General features: G+C 41.9%; 1 protein-coding gene across 1 annotated transcript in view; it reads right to left on the bottom strand.

Annotated features, from left to right (window-relative positions):
- Positions 1–3,152: 3,152 nt before the first annotated feature.
- SEPTIN8 (septin 8) overlaps positions 3,153–22,714 on the bottom strand; it is a 66,019-nt gene continuing 46,457 nt past the window's right edge. The window contains exons 5-10 of the mRNA XM_054036977.1: positions 16,795–16,956; positions 14,208–14,304; positions 12,785–12,953; positions 12,387–12,519; positions 10,432–10,622; positions 3,153–6,148 (exon numbers count right to left, since the gene is read on the bottom strand). Coding sequence (XP_053892952.1) covers positions 6,145–6,148; positions 10,432–10,622; positions 12,387–12,519; positions 12,785–12,953; positions 14,208–14,304; positions 16,795–16,956 — 756 coding nt within the window. The 3' untranslated portion in view covers positions 3,153–6,144. The remainder of the gene's footprint in view (positions 6,149–10,431; positions 10,623–12,386; positions 12,520–12,784; positions 12,954–14,207; positions 14,305–16,794; positions 16,957–22,714) is intronic.

Raw genomic sequence — 22,714 nt, forward strand, 5'->3', positions numbered from 1 at the left:
TATATTCATTTCACAATTCAGCTTTTTATTAAACCTACCTTTGGTACAATGAAGATTATTCCTGTAACTAGTTTATGCATGTTTTTAAACAGAAATAAAAAATGGGCTTCTGCGTATTTCTATACATTTGGTTTGGTGCAGAGAAAGTGTAGTCTTTTAACAGTATTTGCTTTTAGGGGAAGTGGCCCTCTGGCAGAAACATATAACCTACAACCCTGAACCCTACATTTTTCAGATTTCTAGCTTTAGGCCCTAGTGCAGAAAACTAATCCCCACCGTTAACTACCGTAATTACATTTAGTTGTCCTTTAAAATGGTTCCATTATCACTCAACACATCAATAGATTATTTGCAGATAGAGAAGGATTCTGGAATTGCAATCCAATATTACCTGGAACTGAAGAAACGGGTGCAAGCACAGAAATTGGGGACAGAGGACGTTTTAGGAGAGGATTTTTAAATATGAGGCACATGTGTTATCATTGGGAAAATTGAACAAATAAAGGGATTCTTTTGGCTATAAAAGTTTTCACTGATAATCTACATTAAAAAAAACTATACAAAGTAGTTATTGCTAAGAAATATTAGAATCCGGCTGATATGTTAAGGACATTAGAAACTTCTCTAATTACAGTCAAAAAATCAAATTAAGAGGAACAAATCAAAATCCCATTACTGTACAATGGTAGCTTAAGCAGCAAGCTGAAAATCTGATTCATGCTAACACACCAAGTCGGTTCCTCTGCTACTTGGAAACTTTAACAGTGTAAATGTTTATGATTACTTTGTATTGATTCTTAACCCCAGAGATGATTAGTATCTTGGTTTTAGTGCTTGTCATGCATTAGCCGTAATTAGCCATTTATCTTTTAGTGAGTATCTTAGATTTCATTTATCAAGAAACCTGTTCAAGAGAACTTGTCCAAATCAAAAGATACAGTATGTCTTAGTCCTTGCTATATACTCTCTTCTGTGCAATATATTGCAAGCATAAAGGTGAAAGCACCAATTAATTTCTTCTGCATGAGATGTTTTGGCCTTAATAAATCTTCTAATTAACATGTCTTCCTGATGTTATGGAGCAGGCACTGGGAAGACTAAAAAAGCTACAGAAAGAACAAGAGAGAGTCAATATTTAAGTTGCAGGTAAATTGCATCAAGTGTAGAGAGCACAAAAGGTCAAAGTAGCACAAAACCTAAAGTTGCACATAGGCTGGTAACATGCAGCGCTAGGCATGCACAAGGCACACCTGACTTGAACGGTGACATATTTGCGGAAGATTTCATATTGGAACTGGGATTTTTAAATCAACTGGTAATGCTGGAGAAATGTGACCATCATCACACTGAAAAGAATCTCCAAAATCAAGATCTCCCACAGAGACAGAAGGAAAGTGGAGCCCGTCTCCCTTGTACTCAAGTTTAACCATAATGGAGGACCTCCGGAGACTAGCTAGATCAATGAAAAAACAATTTTCTAAGATTAAATACCAAGAGGCCAAACCTGTCTGTGCCTTAGAGACTCTATACACTTAACCACTACACAAACCTCCCTCTTAAAGATCACAGAACTGGGAGGCAAGAATTCTGGGTTTTGCTGCAGAGCCAGATATAGCTTTGCTGTGTGACCCTAGGGACCAGTTGCTTGATCTCTTGTTTTCTATCTTCCCCAATCTCTAAACTGCCGATGATACTTACCTCATCTGGGTGTAGTGAGGCTTAACATTCACTAATGTTTATAAAAAAGCTTTGAAATCCTTCAAAGATGGTATAGAAATGCAAAATATTATTATAAAGATTACTTCTGTGGGAGAGAGAAGCCACCCTGAGAAATATTTTACCAGGTCACAAAGTGTTCACCGTTAATTATTACCAGTGCAGCTACCAAAGAACTATGTACCCTCTTCCGTCACCCTCTTTACACAGAGACTTTATAGGGCAAAGTTTCTTTAAATTCCAGTTTAGGATGTGATTAAGTCACATTTGCTGCCACTTCCATCTGCTTGGGATTCTGTGGGAAGTGTACTCATCTAATTTGAATAACTCCAACGCTTAACAATTCCTAACTCTATGATCCAGGCTGGGCTCTCAGGCCGGATTGCAATAGTATCATCAAGGCCATCAAAGGTTGGTCAATGGTCATCTGCACACAGCACACACCTTCCTTCTTTCACTCATATCCATTCAAATCCCCAAAGCACCAATTATTATGGAACACTTTTTATTTTTAAACGTCAGAACAGCTTTGGCCAAAAACACAACAGGAGCAAGTGTCGCATGCTAAGGTCAAATTCTGCCTGAGGCTGGAATTAAGGTTGTTACTTATTAAGTCCAACCATAATTTCTGAGTCCAGTAGCTTAGGACAAACAGACCGAGACACTAATTCCTCAAGTTATACTTGATTTAAGAGTTAGCAGGGCCCCATGGAAGATACATTCAGAAAAGGACTCCATTTAGATTTTTAATTAGCAAGTCTCTCCAAAATAATTTTGTGCATTTGTTTTCTAGGGTTGCTGAGTGAACTAAGGGCACATTGTGCCCCTGCATAAATGTATGTAGCTTCCATTAACATTGAGAGGAAGTGTTTAGTAGAAGACTAGATCCCCCACCTTTTCATGGAGATCCTGTAGTGAGAGTTTGGCCAACTTTATATCAGAGAAACATCTGATAGACCCATTCTTAGAGAATTACACAGTGAAAGACTGCTTATAAGCATCTTGAAAAGCATCATTTGCCCAACAGGAGAGAAACTTAAGTTGATACTTAAGAATTTTCCCCAAGATTGAAAAGAATCTCTTTTTGTACACCATATGATACATTTACTAGTTAGCTATTTTTAGTTCATCAAGAGCCCAATTCAGGAGGGGAGGGATAGCTCAGTGGTTTGAGCATTGGCCTACTAAACCCAGGGTTGTGAGTTCAATCCTTGTGGGAGCCATTTAAGGAACTGGGGTAAAAATCTATCTGGGGATTGGACTACATGACCTCCTGAGGTCCCTTCTAACCCTGATATTCTATGATTCAAAGTCATAACAGAAAACAAATACCGTATTTGGGTAAGCTTGCAATAATTACACTGTTATTTCATTAGGATGCTATTAGAGGACCAAAGTTTTAGAAAAGTACTGTCAAATAAACGACACCACAAAACTCAAAATAAATGTGAGATTTAATAAAAGAAATAAGTACAAAGTGAACAGAAAGAATTGAAAGGCAAAAAACAGTATGAATGACAAAGTGAATGAATGCAACACTTTCTGAGAAGCATGTTAACTTTACAAAAGAGCAGTTCCACAAATGTCTCCATGTTCTTGCCAAATTAAAAACAAAAAATCCCAGTAACCACTTCTGTGTAGAATCTGCTCCATGCACACATAAAAAGTTTATAAAATTAAGAGACATCCAAAATACATTTTAACTTAAAAAGCAGAAACAATACATGGTAATGGGTGTTTAAATGATAGAAAATGGATAACTTTTCCATTAATGCCAACATTTTAGAGATGTATGTTAAAAAAATAACCAGGAAAAATATTCTAATTGGATTGCTCATTTCGGGTATAATTTCTGAAGCAATCTTTATTTTCTTCTAGCCTACAACACAAGAGGTAAATCTTCAGCTTGGAGTGAGATTAGAGTCACATTATATTGATAACTTGTTAAATAAAAAGCAAGTACATAACTAGCTTAATGCACCAAACATTTAAATTTGGTCTCGGGCAAAAATGAAAAATCAAGTACTAACAAAAGAAGAAGCATATATTGACTTCTGTTGGGGGAGAATATTATGGTCTATCAATTCAAGAGGTTAATAATGACCAAGGGAAAGCTGAGGTCAGTATTTAACTAAAAGGACAAGGATGTTTACCACAACATGAAGTCAACGTATATATAATAATAATAATTAATAATTAATATGTCGTTACATACATTCTGAATGTCTTCAGAAATATCTGGAAATCTCTCTTATGGCCATGGATATTAAGCTTTTATTTTTATCATTATTATTATTATTATTTTTAACTAACATACTAAGGAAACAATAGTTACAGCTCTAGGAATAAAAGTATTCTGATCGCTGATGAGCCAATCAGGAAGAAAATATTTGCATAGATGATCTTGTTGGCTGCAGCATGAGATCAGGAGAAAACTACTGACTGAAAAGCCAATCGCAATGCATTCATTTGCATCTGTGATCTAATTAGTTAACTATATTCCAACTCTCAGTACTGTTGGCCTTTGAGAAGGTAAAATAATATAAACCAGAATCTATTGCTTTACTCATGTGATTAGTCCACTGATCTTTATGGAACTTCTCACATGATTAAGAATACCATGATTTTCTACTAATTTGCCACATGACTATTTTCAGCGAATCATGTGCTAGGATTGTCGTGTATGTAACAATATGCTATATTCTTTGAGCATCTATTCTAAAAAACATATTAACCCTCAACATTTGACAGTTATTCTTTACAATATATTTAAAGAGGCACAGCCTTAAAATTAAATGGTCAGATCTCAGCAAAGTCCTGAATAAGTGTTAATACTCACTATTAACTCTCTTTCTTTTTAAAATGGCCTGTCTTTAAAAGTACCTGTATAATTTTCATGAGGTTCTTACTTACAAATATCAAGTAATACTGTGACATGATTTTCAATATATTCATATAAAAGGCCAACATCTGTAAGAAAAATATTTCAACACCTGAGCATGTATTACAAAAGCTGCTTTATCAGGATATGCAAGTTGAAGAACCTCAGTATACAATACAGCTAAATGCTACCTCTGAACAGACCTGCTAAAGGCTCAGATTACAATTATTTAAAAGTCAAATGAGGAATTTGCCAGCACGGTTGTTTAAAGACTAAGAGATCTCTAAAAATGATTAGAAGAAATGAATGGTAAATAAAATGGACATGCTCACAATCAACACCTAATTAGCCAGTGTTTGCTGAAACAGTTAACCAAAACTCTAAAGGCACTAAGTGGGAGCTAGTATCAAATATTTGTTTTCTTTTAGCCCAACTATTTTTAGCGAAGACAAACCATGTCTACATGAAAAAGGTACAATCTACCTAACACACCCATATTCACCAGTTGCCTTGCCTATATCATGGAAAGGTTGGGCCATTGGCCGCTGCCTGAAATAGTAGTGTTGTTCCCTATACAGCCCTGTGGGCTAAACAATGGTTTCCAAATATCAAAACAGTGTTCAAGAGAAAAATTTGTGAGAGAAGGGGACTAATGGGACTTGGGGGTACATAGCCCTGCTTAGGATCAGGCTACTTGTATTCATTATACATCTGTTTATGGGTACATTTTTTATACTGGAAACAATTTATAAGTTCAAGATGAATGATCAAACCTCTTGATAGCAAAACACACTGGTTAAGTTACAAGTGGAGTTACAAAAATCTCATCGTTCCACATAATATAACAAACCCTAAGGAAAGGAAAATCTTCCTATTTAAATGTTCCACGTTAGCAATAAAGATAAATCAAAATGTTGTCGTAGGACTTGTATTGCCACTCTCTTTATATTATGCACGGCACAAAGTGTTTAGAGAAATTAGGTTTTTTTAAAAAAAATGACCTGAGAGTAGGTTACTCAGCCTAGAGCACTTAGGCCTTGTTAGGAAATTCCAAGTGTTTTTTTTTTTTTCTTCAATTCTAAACTTATTCAAGTTGTGACTTTTGTTAGAAAAATAAAAGTGTGTTCTTCACACTCCTTATAACAAATGTAGAAAAAAATCAAATCAGGAGTTCCATTAAGCATTAAAAATTAATGTAATCTGTAAAGTAACTATCAATTAGTAACATTATTTCTTATAAAACAATTATGGTCACTTTACAAGTGGATGTTTGCCCATCAGGTCTGAAACAAAACAAGCCTGCTCATTTTCAGGATTAGTTGACTTTGTGTCAGAAAATTTACACAGTATGACATTTACTTCCTTAAAAAATATTCATAAGTCCTGTACAGATAACAATAAATTGTTACACTGTAAACACTGAAGAGGCTCATTTTCTCTTTCACTTTGGTCCACTCACACAATGTTATGACAGAAGTAACACAAGGTAGGAAACTCAAGCAACTTAACACATGAAAGTACAAAGTCCACTCTTGGCCTGTGTGCGATTAACTGAAAGAAACAAAAACATAAACAAAAACAGCATGGATTAATGTTATGGAAATTAAACAAAAGCAAACTCTAGTGAAAACATATACAATGAAGAAGAGAGACCACAGATCTGGCATTTCAGAACTACCTAAATGCGTCCTAAACTAAAGGTGGTATGAAAGCATAAGCTGGTTAACAACTGCATTTGTGAAAGCCAACCTCCCTGTTGAAACATTTTATCTGATTATCTGCAATCCTTAATCCCCGATTTCTGATTTTACTAATCAAAGCTATGAAAAAAATTAACTCTATCGAAATTTAAAACCAAATGTCAGATTTAACGAGCCATCTTACAAGCACTTCAATGAAACAGAATTAGTAAAGCATTTCCGCCAAGGATTTCTACTCTATCTCCCCCATTCCTTCTCCCTGGGCTTACTTATCTCCCGCTCCCAGAGGCCCACAGAATATCTATCTGTTCAAGAACAGGCGGATGGTCCTCTGTTCAGACGCCACTCCTACATCCACCAAATGGGCTGAGAAGGCATCCTTCAGGGCTACTTTTGTGGCATTCTCGGGTCCTGATTTCCCAATGCCTGCAGCTTAGGTAGTCAGTGAGTGTAAAACACTACCATGATGAGTTGGTGGCATTTTACTCTCTCTTTTCACTGGTGTAAATGACTGCACAAGTGCAGCATAACAGAACTGGATCGTCAGCCTTTGCCAGTTAAGAGAGCAGGAATCCAGACTCCGCAAATCCAACCTAGGTCTCTTGTGTGAATGATACTGCTCTGTACAAACTACAGATTCAGCTTTATAGAGTGTCAGCCTGACTGAAGTGTTCCACACACAACCCAACAGCCCAATCAGGAAGAGGCATCAAAACATGTTTTCAGTAGTATCCACCAGAGGTCACTGTTTGCACAGGTAAACGCTATCAGGATTCCGGCACTTTGCTAACTGAGCTTTTGGTGAAACATCCCAAATTAAAGACACTGGATAATCAGGAATTTAAACACACAGCTCCCGTTAATTTCAATGGGTCTTGTGTGGCTAAATCTCCTAGTCCTCTTGGAAAAAGTTTACTTAGATTACTACTAAGCATATTATAACTTGGGCTGGACAGGACACCGTTTTTTCCATTCCAGGAGATCTTGAAATGTTTTCCCATCCCAAATCAGGATGAAAAAAAATCAATCACAAATTTTCATGAACTGAGAAATCAACAAAAAAAAATTTTTTCTTTGGGTCAATCAAAATATTTCATTTCAAGTTCAACTTTTTCTCTTTTTAAAACAATCTGTTTAGCATAAATTAAGTTAAATTGTGAAAGGAAAAGTCATTTTGACCCAAAAAAACCAAAAAATTTCATTTAAATAATGTCAAAAGGGGATGTTTCAACAATTTCAAAATGTTTTTCCCAACAAGTTTTGACAAATCAGCATTTTTTGGTGAAAAATTGCTGACCAGCTGTAATTATAACATTCCCCATAGGGGCAGAGCTGGGTGGGATGGGTTGAGACATAAGACTACATTAATGCTCTCCCACACTCCCTCCTGTCTCCACACGGATATGCAATAATGGTATTACAAAAAAAGGGATGGAAATACCATTCCAGACAACATATTTAAAAAGTCAGAGCGTTGGCAGGCAATGGGGAATGGAACTTTTTCCAGCTCAAGATTCTTACGTTCTGTACCACGCAATCCTGCTTAAGCAGAAAACATTTTGCTATTCTGTACAAATAGCATTCTGGGACTTGCCCCCATATTTATTGTCTCACAATGACTTCTGTAGCAGGTGTCAAGTTAAAAAAAGGTGACATTTCTCAAAATACCAAACTGAACCCAGAATCTGAGACTCAAGATAGAATCTTTCTGGTTTTTCAGTCCCGGTTAGTACTAAAGACCCCACAACTGGAACTTATTTAACAAACCGCTCAATGCCCAAACCACAAAAGAATCCAGCTCAGTCTCCCACCAGTGCATTCAGAAGTACTTACGTCAGCCAGAATAAATAGTCTGTAATTTTTTCAGTCAGATTCTTACTCTGTTAATCTGTCGTCATTTTTACACAGTCCCATTTCTGACTGTAACCACCTTGTAATGACAGTGGCAAAACTCAGACTATTCAGTCCCGTGCTAATGACGAGGGTGTTTCAAATCACATCTCAGATCGACTGTTAAATAATGACGCATTTGAGATCTATTTCTAAATGGAGAACTAGATAATGCATCATGGCTGAGATGCGAAACCGTCTGGCTTCTGCCTGCCCAGAGTGTGGCCACCAATACTACTGCTGCTGAGGAATGCAATTAGTGCACATCCCAAATTCAAATAAATTAAGTCATAAAGTATATGTAAATTAGCATGTTTGTGTTTTTTTTAATGAAATATTAAACACTGCAAAATTATTAGAGAGAGAAGCTGAGGCAGCAAGTCACCCAGGATTTAAACGTTTATTTTAAATGCACCCATGAATTTGGGTGCTCGTTAAACAGTAGGCAGGCCTGCAAACTCCCCCCTGTTTAATGTACCTCCCTCTTTATCTGCAGCATCCTCTTCCATTGCATTGACTCACACAATCAGGACAAGATGCAACTCAACCTGTTATTCCTGTATCGATACAGCTCTTGAGCAGAGGTGGTCAACAAGGCCACATTGTGTACTGCTAAGGATGATTAATTATAACTCCCAGGTACTGAAGGCTATGTCATCAAATCAACACACTAAGCTGTGACGGCCTGAACTACATTTAGTAGCATCCTCCAGTCACAAGATGTACAGCACATTATGCAAAACTCAGAGCTGCAACAAAGGCGGCTATTCAGCCATGGACTATACTCACTATATCCAAGGGCAGAGTATCAAGTCATTCTGGTCTTAAAGATTCTTTACACTGTAAGGGCAGGGCCAGATTCTGATCTCTCTTACGTTAGTTTCAGTTTACACATGTGGAACTGAGGCCAGAATTAGGCCCATTGTCTTTTGTCTAAAAAGCCCCATGACATTATTCAATCATTTTCATGCAAAATCATTGCTGACATTTGAAGGCTTGAAATAAATTTAGCCCAAAGATCTCAGAGATGCACAAGCATGTGGGCCTTAATTTGCGCTACATTTGAATGGACGATCCTTTCGTTATAATATAATATTTTATAATCAGCGCTTGGATTCTAGCTGCCGGTAGGATGTGTACAAAGCACGCAGGACAGAACCAGAATTGGTTTTTATCACACCAGGAAAATGTTAATCCACAGTAAACACATTAAATAATACACCTGATCTTTTTCTTTCCATCGTCAAAATTATCAGTTACTGTTACCACCAGCTTGCTCTGAATCTTATGGAACATAAAGAGAATATTTAAGTTCCTCTGTGCAGGAGAAAACAGCGTAAGATGTTAGAACAGAGGAGAAGTATAGCAGTTTCTAGGGTGACCCCTTTTCCATTTTGTTCCCAATCCTGCACTCATTGAAGACGGACTTCAATGGGAGTAGGAGCAGACCATTTGTTTCACTTGTTTTCTCTTTTCCCCTGTCACTCGCATATATTCTGAAAACTATTATTCTCACTGATGAGCACCTTACTCCAGAAGCACTACCGCTGAACTCAGTGGGAATGCCTAAGAGGCCAGTTCCAGAGTTACCAGAGTCTGGCCCATAGGGTAGAAGAAAAATCTTCCTCATATCTAAAGGTCAGTGATTCCAAATAGGCAGGAACAAGACCCAAGGGGCCATGATGCATTCCTACCTTCCCTTCATTTTTAGGTGCCCCCCTTTTTTTTTTAATCTCTTTACTGTCCAGCAAAGCCAACAGCCCTTCAGCATCCTACAGACACAGCCCCAAACCCTGCAGCTCACAATAATGTTATTGCACTGCCTGAGGCCAGGCCTGAAGGACACTGCACTATTTGGTTGTTCTGGAATCCTCCTCTTCCCTCTCCTGGGAAAGAGAGACAACTCATTTCCCTAGGCTAAACAGACTAAGCCAGTCCCTTGAACCAGCCATCGGGGAGGTGGGCATAAATGTCACCTGACTCTCTCATTCTTAACAGGCCTGAAAAGGGACGGGTCCATTTCCTCTCCAGTCGCCAAGGCTTCTATGGGGGCAGATGTAACCGGACCCTTTCAGGAGGATCGGAAGGATGCTGGCTTAAGATTTAAAATCCCCTTTAATTTACTAGCTTTACAGCTTCATTCGCATGGTGTTTTATTGTGTTTGTTTCTGTCTAAAACGACCACATTGTTGAAAGAATAAAATGTTTTGAATGGCTGGAAAAGGTTTAAGTTAAACCGCTTACTTTTTCTTGTCTTTATCCTTCTTCAGTGGCTGCTGCGAAGTAGCTTGCAAGGACTGAGACTGCAGGGTTTCGACTGCTAGTTTCCGCTTGTTGAAGGCATTCATCTCCTCCTCCAGCTCTCTCCTCTTCTCCTCCACCTTCCTCTTCTCTTCCTGATGTATCCTCTTTAAATGCTCAAACTTTTCGTGTAGCTGGTAGAAGACAGACTCCATGAGCATCGCCTCCATGACCGTCTGCTGGGCTACTGCCCCAGGCCACACTTCTCCCCAAGGAGCAGCAATCACAGGCTCTTGCTGCTGTGCAGAGTCCCACTGAGGTCACAGAGCTTCAACACAGGACTGAGGGGCTGAAATTGCCGCTCTTTCTGCAAGACAGGGGCCTAAACTACCTGCTCTTTGCATATTACTAGCCTTTGTATGTAAAGGGCAAGACAACGGGACAAACTCAACATTGTCTGTCTCAATCGCTCTCTCTCGCCGTTCATTTTAATGTAGAACAGCAAGAGGGGAAGGAGGTCTTAGGGCCAGGGCACTGGATTAGGACTCAAAAGATCGTGGTTCAGTTCCCAGCTCTACCATAGGCTTCTTCTGGGATCTTAGTGTAGGTCTACACTACCCGGTAGTTCGGCGGCAAGCAAATCGAACTTCTGGGTTCAACTTATCGTGTCTTGTCTGGACGAGATAAGTCGAACCCGGAAGTGCTCGCCGTCGACTGCGGTACTCCAGCTCCAGGAGCCTGCCTGCCGCGTCTGGACCGAGGTAAGTTCGAACTAAGATACTTCAAACTTCAGCTACGTTATTCACGTAGCTGAAGTTGCGTACCTTAGTTCGAATTGGGGGGTTAGTGTAGACCTGCCCTTAGTCATGATAGTAAGTGCCTGATTTTCACAGCCCCCGTTGGTACCAACCGGAGCTGTGGGTGCCCAGCTCCCCTGAGAAGCCTTAATTTTCAGAAGCATCAAAGTGGCTTAGGAGCCTATGACCTCACTGAGACTTGCGCAATTATTCCCATTGTCCAGAATGGGGAGGAGGGAGGCACAGCGAATAACATTTCCAGAAGAATCTAAGCCCCCACTGACATTCAATGGGACTTACGCTTTTAAGTCACTTAGGGTATGTCTACACAGCATTTTGGAGTGAGCCCCCGCAGCCTGGGTCAACAGGCTCCGGCTAGCCGCGCTTGCACTAGTGTTCTAAAAATAGCTGTACAGACAGCACTGTGCAGCTGCAACTTGAACTGGAGCTTGGGCAATGAAGTCCGCCTACTCCAGCAGTTCTCAGAGTTTTCTATTGGTGACCCCTTTCACACAGCAAGCCTCTGAGTGCGACCCCCCCTTATAAATCAAAACCACATTTTTAAATATTTAACACTATTATAAATACTGGAGGTGAAGCGGGGTTTGCGGGTAGAGGCTGAAAGCTCAGGACCCTCACATAATAACCTCACGACTCCCTGAGCGACCCCCCAGTTTGAGAATCTCTGGCCTACTCCCTAGGTTTGAGAATCTCTGGCCTACTCCCTAGGTTTGAGAATCTCTGGCCTACTCCCTAGGTTTCAGAGCCTGAGCTCCCACTCACTCCCGCTTGCTCCAAAATGCTGTGTGGACATACCCTTAGGTAGTTTTCAAAATGTCATCCTCTGTGCCTCCCTCTCTGATCTGTACAGGGGGAATAATTCCCTACCATGCCGGGCTATTGCGGGGATAAATTCATTAACGTTTGTGAGGTGTCCAGATCCCACGGTGATGGGGCCCACGTGAGCATCTAGCTAGATACCACTGCGTATATTTGAGACCCAACTTCGGGTGCTGGGATATGCTACTTGGGGAGACTGTTACGTTACTCTGCTCACTGTGTTCAGCTCACAGCTTTCAAGTGCTCACACTTCATCCACATCTGGACCTCAGAGCTGAACGTGTGGTTTGGGCTCATCTCGCAGGTCTCTGATATACCCACCTCTCTTTCCTTCTCTTTCAGTTCTGATTCAGTCTCCTTGACTTTGTTAACAAACATTTGCCTCATTTCTTCCTCTTTCTTCTGCAGTTCACCAAGGAACTCTTTTCTTTTGGTCTCATAGGTTTCTTGAAGGCTGGATAAAAAGCAAATGAGACACTACAGTATTATTGAATAGTGACTAGCAAGGCTATGCCCGTCTAAATTGCTTGAAGGCAGAGGGGACGGAGAAGGGAAAAAAGAGAAAAATATCTCAAGCAGCAGAGAGGTTCAAAATCAATGTTAGCAGGTCTCAGTCTAGTGGCCTGATGTTGCAAGCTCTCTGCCCAAGGGGATTCTAGCTGATGGAAGGTTTGCAGGATCACTACTGGAAATGGATTGGGGAGATGAGGGTCACTCACCTGAATGGCTGGCTGTCAGGATCTGTGTCCTTGAACCCCATCTCCTCCAGCTTGCACCGTCGGTACAGCTCATAGTGGCGGGTGTGGGTCTGTTCCCGAAGATCTTCCATGTTGACTCGAATCAGCATTTCTCGCAGTTTCACAAAGTCACAATGACTTTCATTCTCGACTGATTAAAGAGAAGGGAAGAAATTCAGCAAATACGGGGGAGGGGGACAGGGGGGAGGATTGAGGGGAAGGGAGGATTGCAAGGATAAGGCAGGACAGATTAAACCCAGCGAGATCCTCTCTCAGGGAATGTGTATCTTTGGTGCAACGAGCGAAGCTTTCCAACAGGAGAGCATTGCAGAAGCAGGGCCTTTCCGTTTCAGAAGCATCTGCCTAGGCAGGAGACTGCTCTTTACCAGGGTGCAAGGTTCTAGGGCTAGGACAGCATTTCCAAGAGCAAGGGTCATGAGCACAAAAGGAATTAATGGCGGACCTATGAGAGGACCTATGGGACTTGGTGCCTTCCATACACTGATAGCCACGGAAATGGGTGTCATAGAAGGACGATGGGCCATGTGCACAAAGGTGTGTGGGAGCAGTTCTGTCACCAGGACTCTGCCCCACTCAAGGAAAAAAGGAAATAGAACCGGGTTGAAGGGAAATGTATATTTCCTGGATTTTATGTGCCGTTCTGAGCTGTTACTTCGACGGCATGGAGCTCAGGTGAAAGATCCTGCCCAGACTGCCCAGCACGCGTTTTGAGAGGGGCTCCGAAAGGAGGAGCAGCGCTCGAGGGAGGGCACTCGTACTGGTCTAATCATCCCAGCACAGCACTGAGTGAATGCTTCCGAAGCACCTGAACAAGCTAGGGAGGGTTACAGTCCCCCACCTACACATTCAGCACAGAGCCACCGTTGCTGGGAGGATCGCTGGAAGAGAGAGAGAAGCAGAAAGACCCTCAGGAGCAGCTGAAGTTCCCACCCTGCTCTGAGAAGAGCTCCCACACACTGTATAAAGCCAACCCTCCTTCCAAGGCTTGAGTTGCATTGGTTACAATAGCTCATCATAAACTTCAGTCTAAGCTTTCATCCTATGATTGCCTGCTCCTAGGGTTTTCCCAGCTGGAACCTCTCTGACCCAGAGCTTAGCTCTCTCTGTTTAGAACCCTGCTCCAGCCTGGTTGGAGCAAAGGGAATGCACCTGCCTGTATGACCCAGCCGTAACCACACTGCACCTTCAGGCAGGGTTCAAGCACCTGATAACTTGATTCAACAAATGAGCCCTGAATGGTGATACAGAGTCCTCGGGTCTCTTGCCCTGGCACCCACACTCTGACACAGTGATAGAAGAAAGACGCGCAGGAGAGAGCGTGAGCACACACACACGCCAAGGGGCTTCACAGCTCTGAAACGTGCCCTGCTGTTGACTTCCTTACCTTGCACCACCCCCCAAGGGTACTGCCGAGCTCTCACCAGCTTGTTTCCAACTTTCACCTCCTCCGTGCTGCCAACAACAGCAAAGGGCAGATGAGCCTGAAACAGAATCAGCCCAGGGATTCAGTGCACACGCTAGAATCTCTCACAGGCATCAGTCTTACAAAGCTACCATGAGCTTCTTCTAGCCAGGCACAAAATCTGCTTCAAAATCATTTATCTCAAGCACAGAATCTTCGTTACTCAGCGTGAAAACAATCTCCACTCTGAAACGGCATAGGGCACCCTGCGTGCTCAACACCTGCTTGCCATGGAGCCGTGCAGTGCGGCTTGGAGCCAGAGCATGGCACAGCAGGTTCAGGTACCGGCTTTGGCACTGAGTCAGTTAGAGAGAGATTTTATTAATGCCCTGGACAGTTACTTCCAAACTACAGCTGTTCCCAACACATAAAGCATCACTGGCTTCCACAGCTAGCAAGTAGAGGCCCCTCCCTGCTAGATTGTTCTTACTGCTGTAGCATCCCCAATGTGCCAAGCTCTGTCTGCACACAGAGGGTGGGACAATGCCTTCTTTGAAGAACATACAAACAAAGACATTTGTTAGTGGTGATCTGCACAGCAGCTCACATGAAGGCACAGGATGGGGCGTTTGCAGGACACATCACATGCTGGTTTAGTTATTAGAGACATGGTGTCCAAGAGTGAGGGCGGGGAGGGAAATCACAACACATTTAGGGAACATGGCAGCAAGACGACATCATCAGCTTTGTAAGTGCAGTAAAGGAGGGCATTGGTTGAGAACACAGTGTTCATTGGACACAGCCCTTACATAGAGAGCTACAGGCACTGTCAGTCGCTCTGTCCCATCCCAAGGCAAATATCAATTAGAGAACATGTGTTACACTCTCACTACTCTCCTCACATCACCGCTTCTCTCCTCTGTCGTGGCACTAATGCTGGAGGTTGGAAAGTCACGCTGCAATAAGTTACAGCAATTACCAGTACAGAATGACCACCCAGCTGATCTTCCCCAAACACCAGCACATGCAGGGTTTTACTGTGACAGATAGAAGACTGGTTCGATTACCTGCTGGTCAGCCGGCAAAGCTCTCAATAGTCAATGGGAGCTTTGCTGGAATAAGGAGCACAGAAAACACTAGGAGCTAGGTATTATAGTGGTAACCAGATGCGGGTAGGTATTATGCTCCCCGTTACAGCCAGTATCCAGAGTTCACCACGCTGTTAAACATACTGCAATCTTGGTCTGCTTCCCAGGGATTTCAATGGGGAGGGGCTAACAGAGGTCCTTCATTAATAGGCGGAAGTAGACTCAAAAGTAGAACTCATGGGGAAATGTTCCCTCTTCCTCTCCCCATGAACAATTTTGACAAAAGAAAAAGAATTTTAATTTTCATCAACTTTTTTCTGCATTTTTCAGGTTTTTTTTTTTTTTTTTTTTTTTGGACAAAAAACAGTAACCAAAACCCAAAATATTTCAACCAATGGGGCAAATATTTTTTGTTTTATTGCAAATTTTTGCCCAATTTTTTCAGTTTTTGGTTGCTAGAAACCCCCTCCCCCATTTCCATTTTTGGGTTTTTTTTGGTGAGAGACCAAAACATTTAATAAAAAATGGAAATTCACTGTGGAAAAAGCCTATTTTGGTTTTAAAACCCCCAAACAAACTATTTCAGATGAAAAATGTCAACCAACTCTATTCAAAAGCACAATTCAGATTCCAGATAGCCCAATTCATGGAAATTAGCAAGACTCACACTCACTTAAACCAGGGCTGAATTTGGCCTTAAAAAAACCCCAACAACATAGCAGAGTACAATCATTCCTATTTTTATTTTAAATTGGGCTCAATCTATTTGGCTTCCTTGGTTTAGGAGACTCTAAACTAGAGCTGGTTGAAATTTTTCACTCAAAGCTTCCCCTCCCCGCCATGAAAAGTGATCTTTAAAAAAAAAAAAAAAAAAAAAAAAGAGGAGATGAACAATTTCGGCACAAAGTTTCCTGTTTCAAAATCTATTGAGTCTTCAACAAAAATTTAAAACTCAAAAACGTTTCAGTTTTTCTCCTCTCCCTCCAACTCTTCTCCATTTTCTCCTTTTTTCATTTTGCTTCTGAAAAAGGATGGGAAAAAACCCCAAACTTCAAAAACTGAATACTTTTCTGTTTTCTCATCCCTAAAGTCAGAAAATTTCTATTTTTTTCTAAACATTTAAAAAACAAAAAAAAAATTGCAAAACATATTTCGACTTGCTGCAAACCCAGCCTTGAAATATCAGCATGCAATCTATTTTAGAGCAGAACATGCCCTCTCATAAGAGCTGTATGAGATTAAGTAACAGTCACACTTTAATTAAATTCCTGTACAGTGAGGTTTAAAAAAGGCACAAACAAAATAATGCCTCTTCCTCTCTTTAGCAATAGCCTTAGGCCTCTGTCAGATGCACTGCTCATCTTTAAAACAGATCTAGTATCCACACAACCCCCTTGAGGACCCACTTTCAAATGTGTCGTTGTCCAGCGGTTTCCTTTGTTACAATATTCAGAGGAAAGGCAATAAGCAGCATTACTCACATTCATTACGGAGTTGATCTCTGCGACAGCTTCGTCATCCGTGGGGAACTGATAGATCTGCACTCCGTTACTGACCAGCTCACTCATTATCTTTATCTTAAACTTGTGCAGCTCACTCTTGGAAATGGTGTCTGCTTTGGCGATGATGGGGATAATATTCACCTACAGTGGGAGTAGGGGAGAAACCAGGAGAATCATTATAGGGCAGATCTGGGAGCAGCAGCCAATCATTGTCCCTGACTGAGCAGCATATTGATGGATTTAGAGCCGCTATGGCACTGACCCTCAGAATAGCTGGGCCACCTGGACGGCCCCTTTAAATTTCTTAATATGCCACACATGTTACACTTCGCATGTAATAAGACAGGCAGCAGCACCAGTACAGTTAAGCACTGGATGGTGTAGGATGCCACCATCTAACTTATGTTTTCTGCAACAGTAACTTCTAGAGAAGCTAAAGGACAAATGCCCTGTGATTAATGTGGACAATGAGTAGATCAAACCCTCTGTAACAAGCAAAAAAAATCAGACAAGACGTTATCTTCAGAGACTCTTTTCCTGGTTTTAGCCTTAGCCCAGTGAGCGCTGGGACTGGACATCGGTAGTTCCTGTAGGTGCAGTCATGATCAATAAAGCTGATACTTTTGCGCTTCACTATTGTCTTGTTTAGGCCATTTCATCCCTGAAATGTTACAGATAGTATGAAATGAGACAGCGTGATTCAATGGGGGAAGAGCAGAGACTTGCTGTCAGAATCTTTGCAGCAATTTATTTTAACGCTTGCTAAAACTCCCCTTGAGTGCCACACTATGTGTGTGTCCTGCAGATTAAGTGAGCGACTGGGAAATGACACCCAGCTGTGAAGTGCCAGTATTCTTACGCTTGGCATTACTTAACAGTGTTTTCACATCAGCAGCTCAGACCCAAAACAAACACTGTACAGTTATTTCACTCTGGGTTCTGCAAAGCCATTTCCCCCAGCTACGCTAACCTCCCCAGGGAAAGAAAGTCATTCACATTCACTGTGTAGCCCAATCTAGCAAAACCTAGGGCCGTTTTGACATTTCTCAGGCAGGAAGCCATTTCACTATCATCTAACGCTGTGCAGAGCTGGGAAGCCTGCTACACAAGGCTTTTCAGGTATATAAAAGGGTGTCATAAGGAGGAGGGAGAGAACTTGTTCACCTTAGCCTCTAAGGATAGAACCAGAAACAATGGGTTTAAACTGCAGCAAGGGAGGTCTAGATTGGACATTAGGAAAAAGTTCCTAACTGTCAGGGTGGTTAAACACTGGAACAAATTGCCTAGGGAGGTTGTGGAATCTCCGTCTCTGGAGATATTTAAGGGTAGGTTAGATAAATGTCTACTAGGGATGGTCTAGGCAGTATTTGGTCCTGCCATGCGGGCAGGGGACTGGACTCGATGACCTCTCGAGGTCCCTTCCAGTCCTAGAATCTATGAATCTATGAATCTATAAGGCAGTGTTGGGATTAGGGTGGAAAGTCCTCTCTTGTCCTCCCTCTGGAGGGTTGGTGAAGGAGAGAGCACTACGGGGGAGGAAGGGGAGTATTGGGGGAAATGAGAAAACAGGCTTTGCTTTCTCTCTGGGGGACCTGGCACAAGGAAAGGCAGCAAGTTGTGAGTGATTTGTGGTGTCTGGGGCTTTTATAGGCCACCCTTGGAGGTGCTGTGTGTCTGAAGCTAGACAGCACGGAGTCTGAAGGCAGCTGGAGTCATGGGGGTAGGGAAAATCAGTTTACAGATCTGTCTGTGTCCCCTGGGATGCAGGAGGTGGTAGCTGATGGTGGTGAATGGCAAGTGGTTCCTGGGGAGCGGGACTCTTTTCAGCAAGTGCTTTTAAATAATTTCCCTCTGCCCAGAAATGCCAAATTCCATGTTAAAAACCACCACTGAAAAATTCTGTACTGGTTCCATACTCCAAACAGGGAAACACCAGACTCCAGACAAATTAAGGGAAAGTCTGATCTGTCACCTAATGTTTTTCTACTTCCCGTATTTTTGACCTACAGAGGTTGGAATTCAGAACTGTCGCTTGGTCTGTCTATTGACACCCATTAAAATAAACGAGGCTGCTCTCCCAGCTCTGAATCTCTTTGCAGCTCGCTAGGTGGCTTTCCACAGCTTTCATGTCATCCCCTGCTTAGCTCTCTGGTAGAAAAGGAGACCACTTATTGGATTAAAAAAAGTGACCCAATTCGCTAGCTGCCCCATAATGATATTTTCCCATATTAGGCTTTTGTGAGTGACGTTTCTACTCATGAAAGTAAACAAACAGCTGGACTCTGGCAAATTCTCCTGCCCAGCTCCTACTACATACCTCAGTCCTGTCCTATGAGATCTTTGCAACTCAGTCCCAAGCTTCTCCTGACTAGAACCAGAGGTTAGGCAGGACAGTCCAGTGGTTAGGCTGATGAACCTGATTCTCCCAAGTCCCAGGTTAATTCTCTGCTCTACTACAGATTTCCTGCATGACCACGGGAAAGTCACTTAGGGCTTGTCTACACTAAGGCCAGGGCAACACTAAATACTTAGGTTGATCCAGCTACATCACTCAAGGATATGACGTAGTTAAGCCAAACTAAACCCCAGTGTAGACAGCGCTAGGTTGGTGGAAGAATTCTCTTGGGGAGATGGATTAACTACAGCAACAGGAGAACCTGTTCCTGAAGCAGCACTTCTAGTGAAGACATAGCTGCAGGAAAGTTAATCCGAGTTAACTGCCAAGGTGGGTTAGTTAAACCACATTAAACCCTTGTGGGGACACACTGATTCAGAATTAGAGTGCCTTTAGTTCAATTGAGCTTAATTCATTTCCAAAAGTTTAACTAATCCACTTTAAATTCATACCACTAGTTAATAAAGATTAACTTTCCTGAGTGTCCTTGTATAGACAAGCCCTTATTCTTTTTGTGCCTCAGAGCCCCATCTATAGAATGGGATAACAGCACTTCCCCACTTCACAGCAGTGTTGAAAGGATAAACATATAATTCAGAAACTATGGCAACAGGGGCCATATAAATAACTAAGACAGACAGATAGCCTGGAAAGCAGTCTGTCTGTCTTGTTCCAGTTGCCAGGGGCCAAATGTCCTTCTTGTGAAAAAACAACAACATCACAACGGGCTATCTTGTTAACCATCTGAGCAGAGACAGAAAGGACTGAGTAGACCCAGGACTCCCAGTGGTGGTCTCTCCAGGTCTGGTATAAGGCCCATTTACCTGTGTGGAAGAATGAACGACCTTGGGAGGAAAGCCCAGGGCAGACTGCATGCGGTTTTGCACCTTCCAGCATTTCCGGGAGTTTGTGCTGACAATTCAGCAGGGCTTGTGCTTTTAGAAACATTGTTTAGTCATTCCATTTTTGGACAATTTAATCATCCTGTTTCCCAACATACCCTCTTCTCAACAACCCAAATCCTCCAGAGAAAGGATCAGAACCTGGGACTCTCTCTGACAATATGTCCCATAGCAGCTAATGAAGGATTAGAACAATTGAAACCCAAAACAGGAATCAATTTGCCTCATTTGTCTTTATTAGTATTAAATGGTATAATCTGACCACACAGTCAGAGACAACAGGTCCTCCTTCTAACAGCATTAGCTAAGTTCAGCCTTCTACCTATAACAATGCAGGAGGCAAAGGGCCCCACACAGCTTGGTATGCCCTTCCAGTGGGGATGAGGAAGCAGAGATTGTGTTAACAGCTGTTTCCCCTGGTATTTTCCTGGGCCCTTGCACTGCTCAGATAAAGTGCAGGCCAAGGCTCCTAGGATTTGGTTCTAATCCCCGCTGATCAGATTCTGTTTGCCTTGAAAAGGCAAATCAAGGAGAATCCTCTGCTCCACAATTTAAGATCCAAGAGGCTTTTTAAATAGATGATACGTCCAACAATCAGCAGCCAAAACAAATATGAATGCCAGCAATTAGCTAACAGCAAAAAGATAATGGTGTTTCAGTTGAATTAGTCTTGGATTATTCCAACTTTTCCTGACACCTGGCAAAAATATGTACAGCTGTTTAAAAAAAAAAAAAAAAAAAAAGACTGCATCAGGAAGGTATCAGAAAGTGTCCTGTTACCTCCTTCAAACTGGGTTTCACTTTCCAAGAACTTGTCAACTAACGATCTATACAGGAGGCCTGGATGAAAAGCAGGAGGTAACCCCTGCACACACTCTCCTCATCCCCTCTCCTCTTTGTCTACTACACCCTTCCCCTACCCTTTTCCCTTTTGACTTTGATTTCCTTAATTTTATTATTTTTTTGTTTTGATATGTGTCATAAGAACCCCTGTCCCGGGAATACTGCTGTTAATGCACAGAGGAATCCATGGCTGTGTAAAATATCTTGGTCTTTTCTGATGGATAATCCTTTTGTACTTGCTTTATATGTTGGCTTCTAGAATTTGTTTGGTTTGTTGTAAAAAAAAAAGAAGATTGAAAAAGTCTAATAAATCAAAAACAACAACAAAACAAATGGGGTTTCAAGTGCTGTTGAGCTTGATCCACCCACCAATGTACATCATTCCTCTTACAATGGCCTTCATTTATCTACTTGCAGCGTGAAGGACACAGCCCCAATCGACTGATATATAGTTTAGCTAGGAGTCAGAGCCAAAGTCTCATCTCACTCCTGACTAAGTTTATAACCAGCACAAGCCCTCTCAACAAAGCGAACACGGCTGAAACAGAAAGAGGTTTATCCTTCCACTCCCTGAGTAGACCCTAACAACACAACACTAATAATGCTTTGCACATACACAGGGTTTTCATTCAAGGATTCCACAGTGATTTACAAACAATAATTGAGCCTCATAGAACCTATGTGGGGTAGGGAAGTGTTATCCCCATTTTAAAGACAGAGAAACTGAGGCACAGGAGTTTACCACCTGGTTTTCAGCTCCCAACAAAATTGATGGGTGCTCAGCACCTCGGGAAAATCAGGTTACAAGTGTCTAAAGTCATTGGCCGAGCTGGGAATAGGATACAAGAGTCCCTGTGTTCTCATGCTGCTGCTCTAACCTCTGCACAGTCTGTGAGAAGGAGTGATTATATGTAAGGGCAGCGCTTACTGATTCGTTCTGATCAAACCCCTACTTGCCAGGCCTCAGAAGTAAAGCTTTCTGAAATCTAATGGTAATCCCCTTCATGCCCCTTTCTGATGTGATCCAGGTATTTACTGTGTATTCAGAATTCCTAAAAAGGATGCAGCCTTCACTCAAATATCATTGGCTCATTCTACAATGTTAAAGCTTTGGAATAAAAGGGCTAAAAGCACCCCATTTAAAAACCTTGCAATAGAGGGCCAGCCCTTGGTCAAATAGGATCCCAGAGCGAAGCAATAATTGTCGCCTCTCTCCTCACCCTCAACAAAATAAGGGAGGTGAATATTCTTCCCCAGCTCCAATGGCATCTCACATTATTCTGTACCCTGGAGGTCACCCGAATAATCCCACCCACTTTGCCCTTCCACAGCACTGGGTTGCTCCAGTGTAATAAAACCAAGGCCTAGGAGGCCATAAAGTATAGTACTGAATAAGCAGCAGTAAACTACCGGACACCAAACAGGGCTGGCTAGTGAGGGTTGCTTCAAACACATTCTGCGGAGAGCAAAACTCCTGCACCTTTGAATTTAGTTTTCATTAAAGTGCCATTGCACCCTGAAAAGGGACTGTGGAAAACTGCACCTTCTTAGTCCTCCGTTCTGTAAATCAATACAAATTAATATGTTTTAATTTTTACTTCTTTTCACACTCCTGTTAGCACCAGAGAGTCAACACAGCTGGATTCTATTTTAGCTTGTGCACCATCAATCAAACCGTTCCCCAAGTTCCAGTTACGCCTGTGGATCCTCACTGACGGCAATGGAGTGGTACAGGTGTCACTGACAGCAGAGTCTGGGA

This window comes from Malaclemys terrapin, chromosome 8 (genome assembly GCF_027887155.1).
Source record: "Malaclemys terrapin pileata isolate rMalTer1 chromosome 8, rMalTer1.hap1, whole genome shotgun sequence".
NCBI classification, from domain to species: domain Eukaryota; kingdom Metazoa; phylum Chordata; order Testudines; family Emydidae; genus Malaclemys; species Malaclemys terrapin.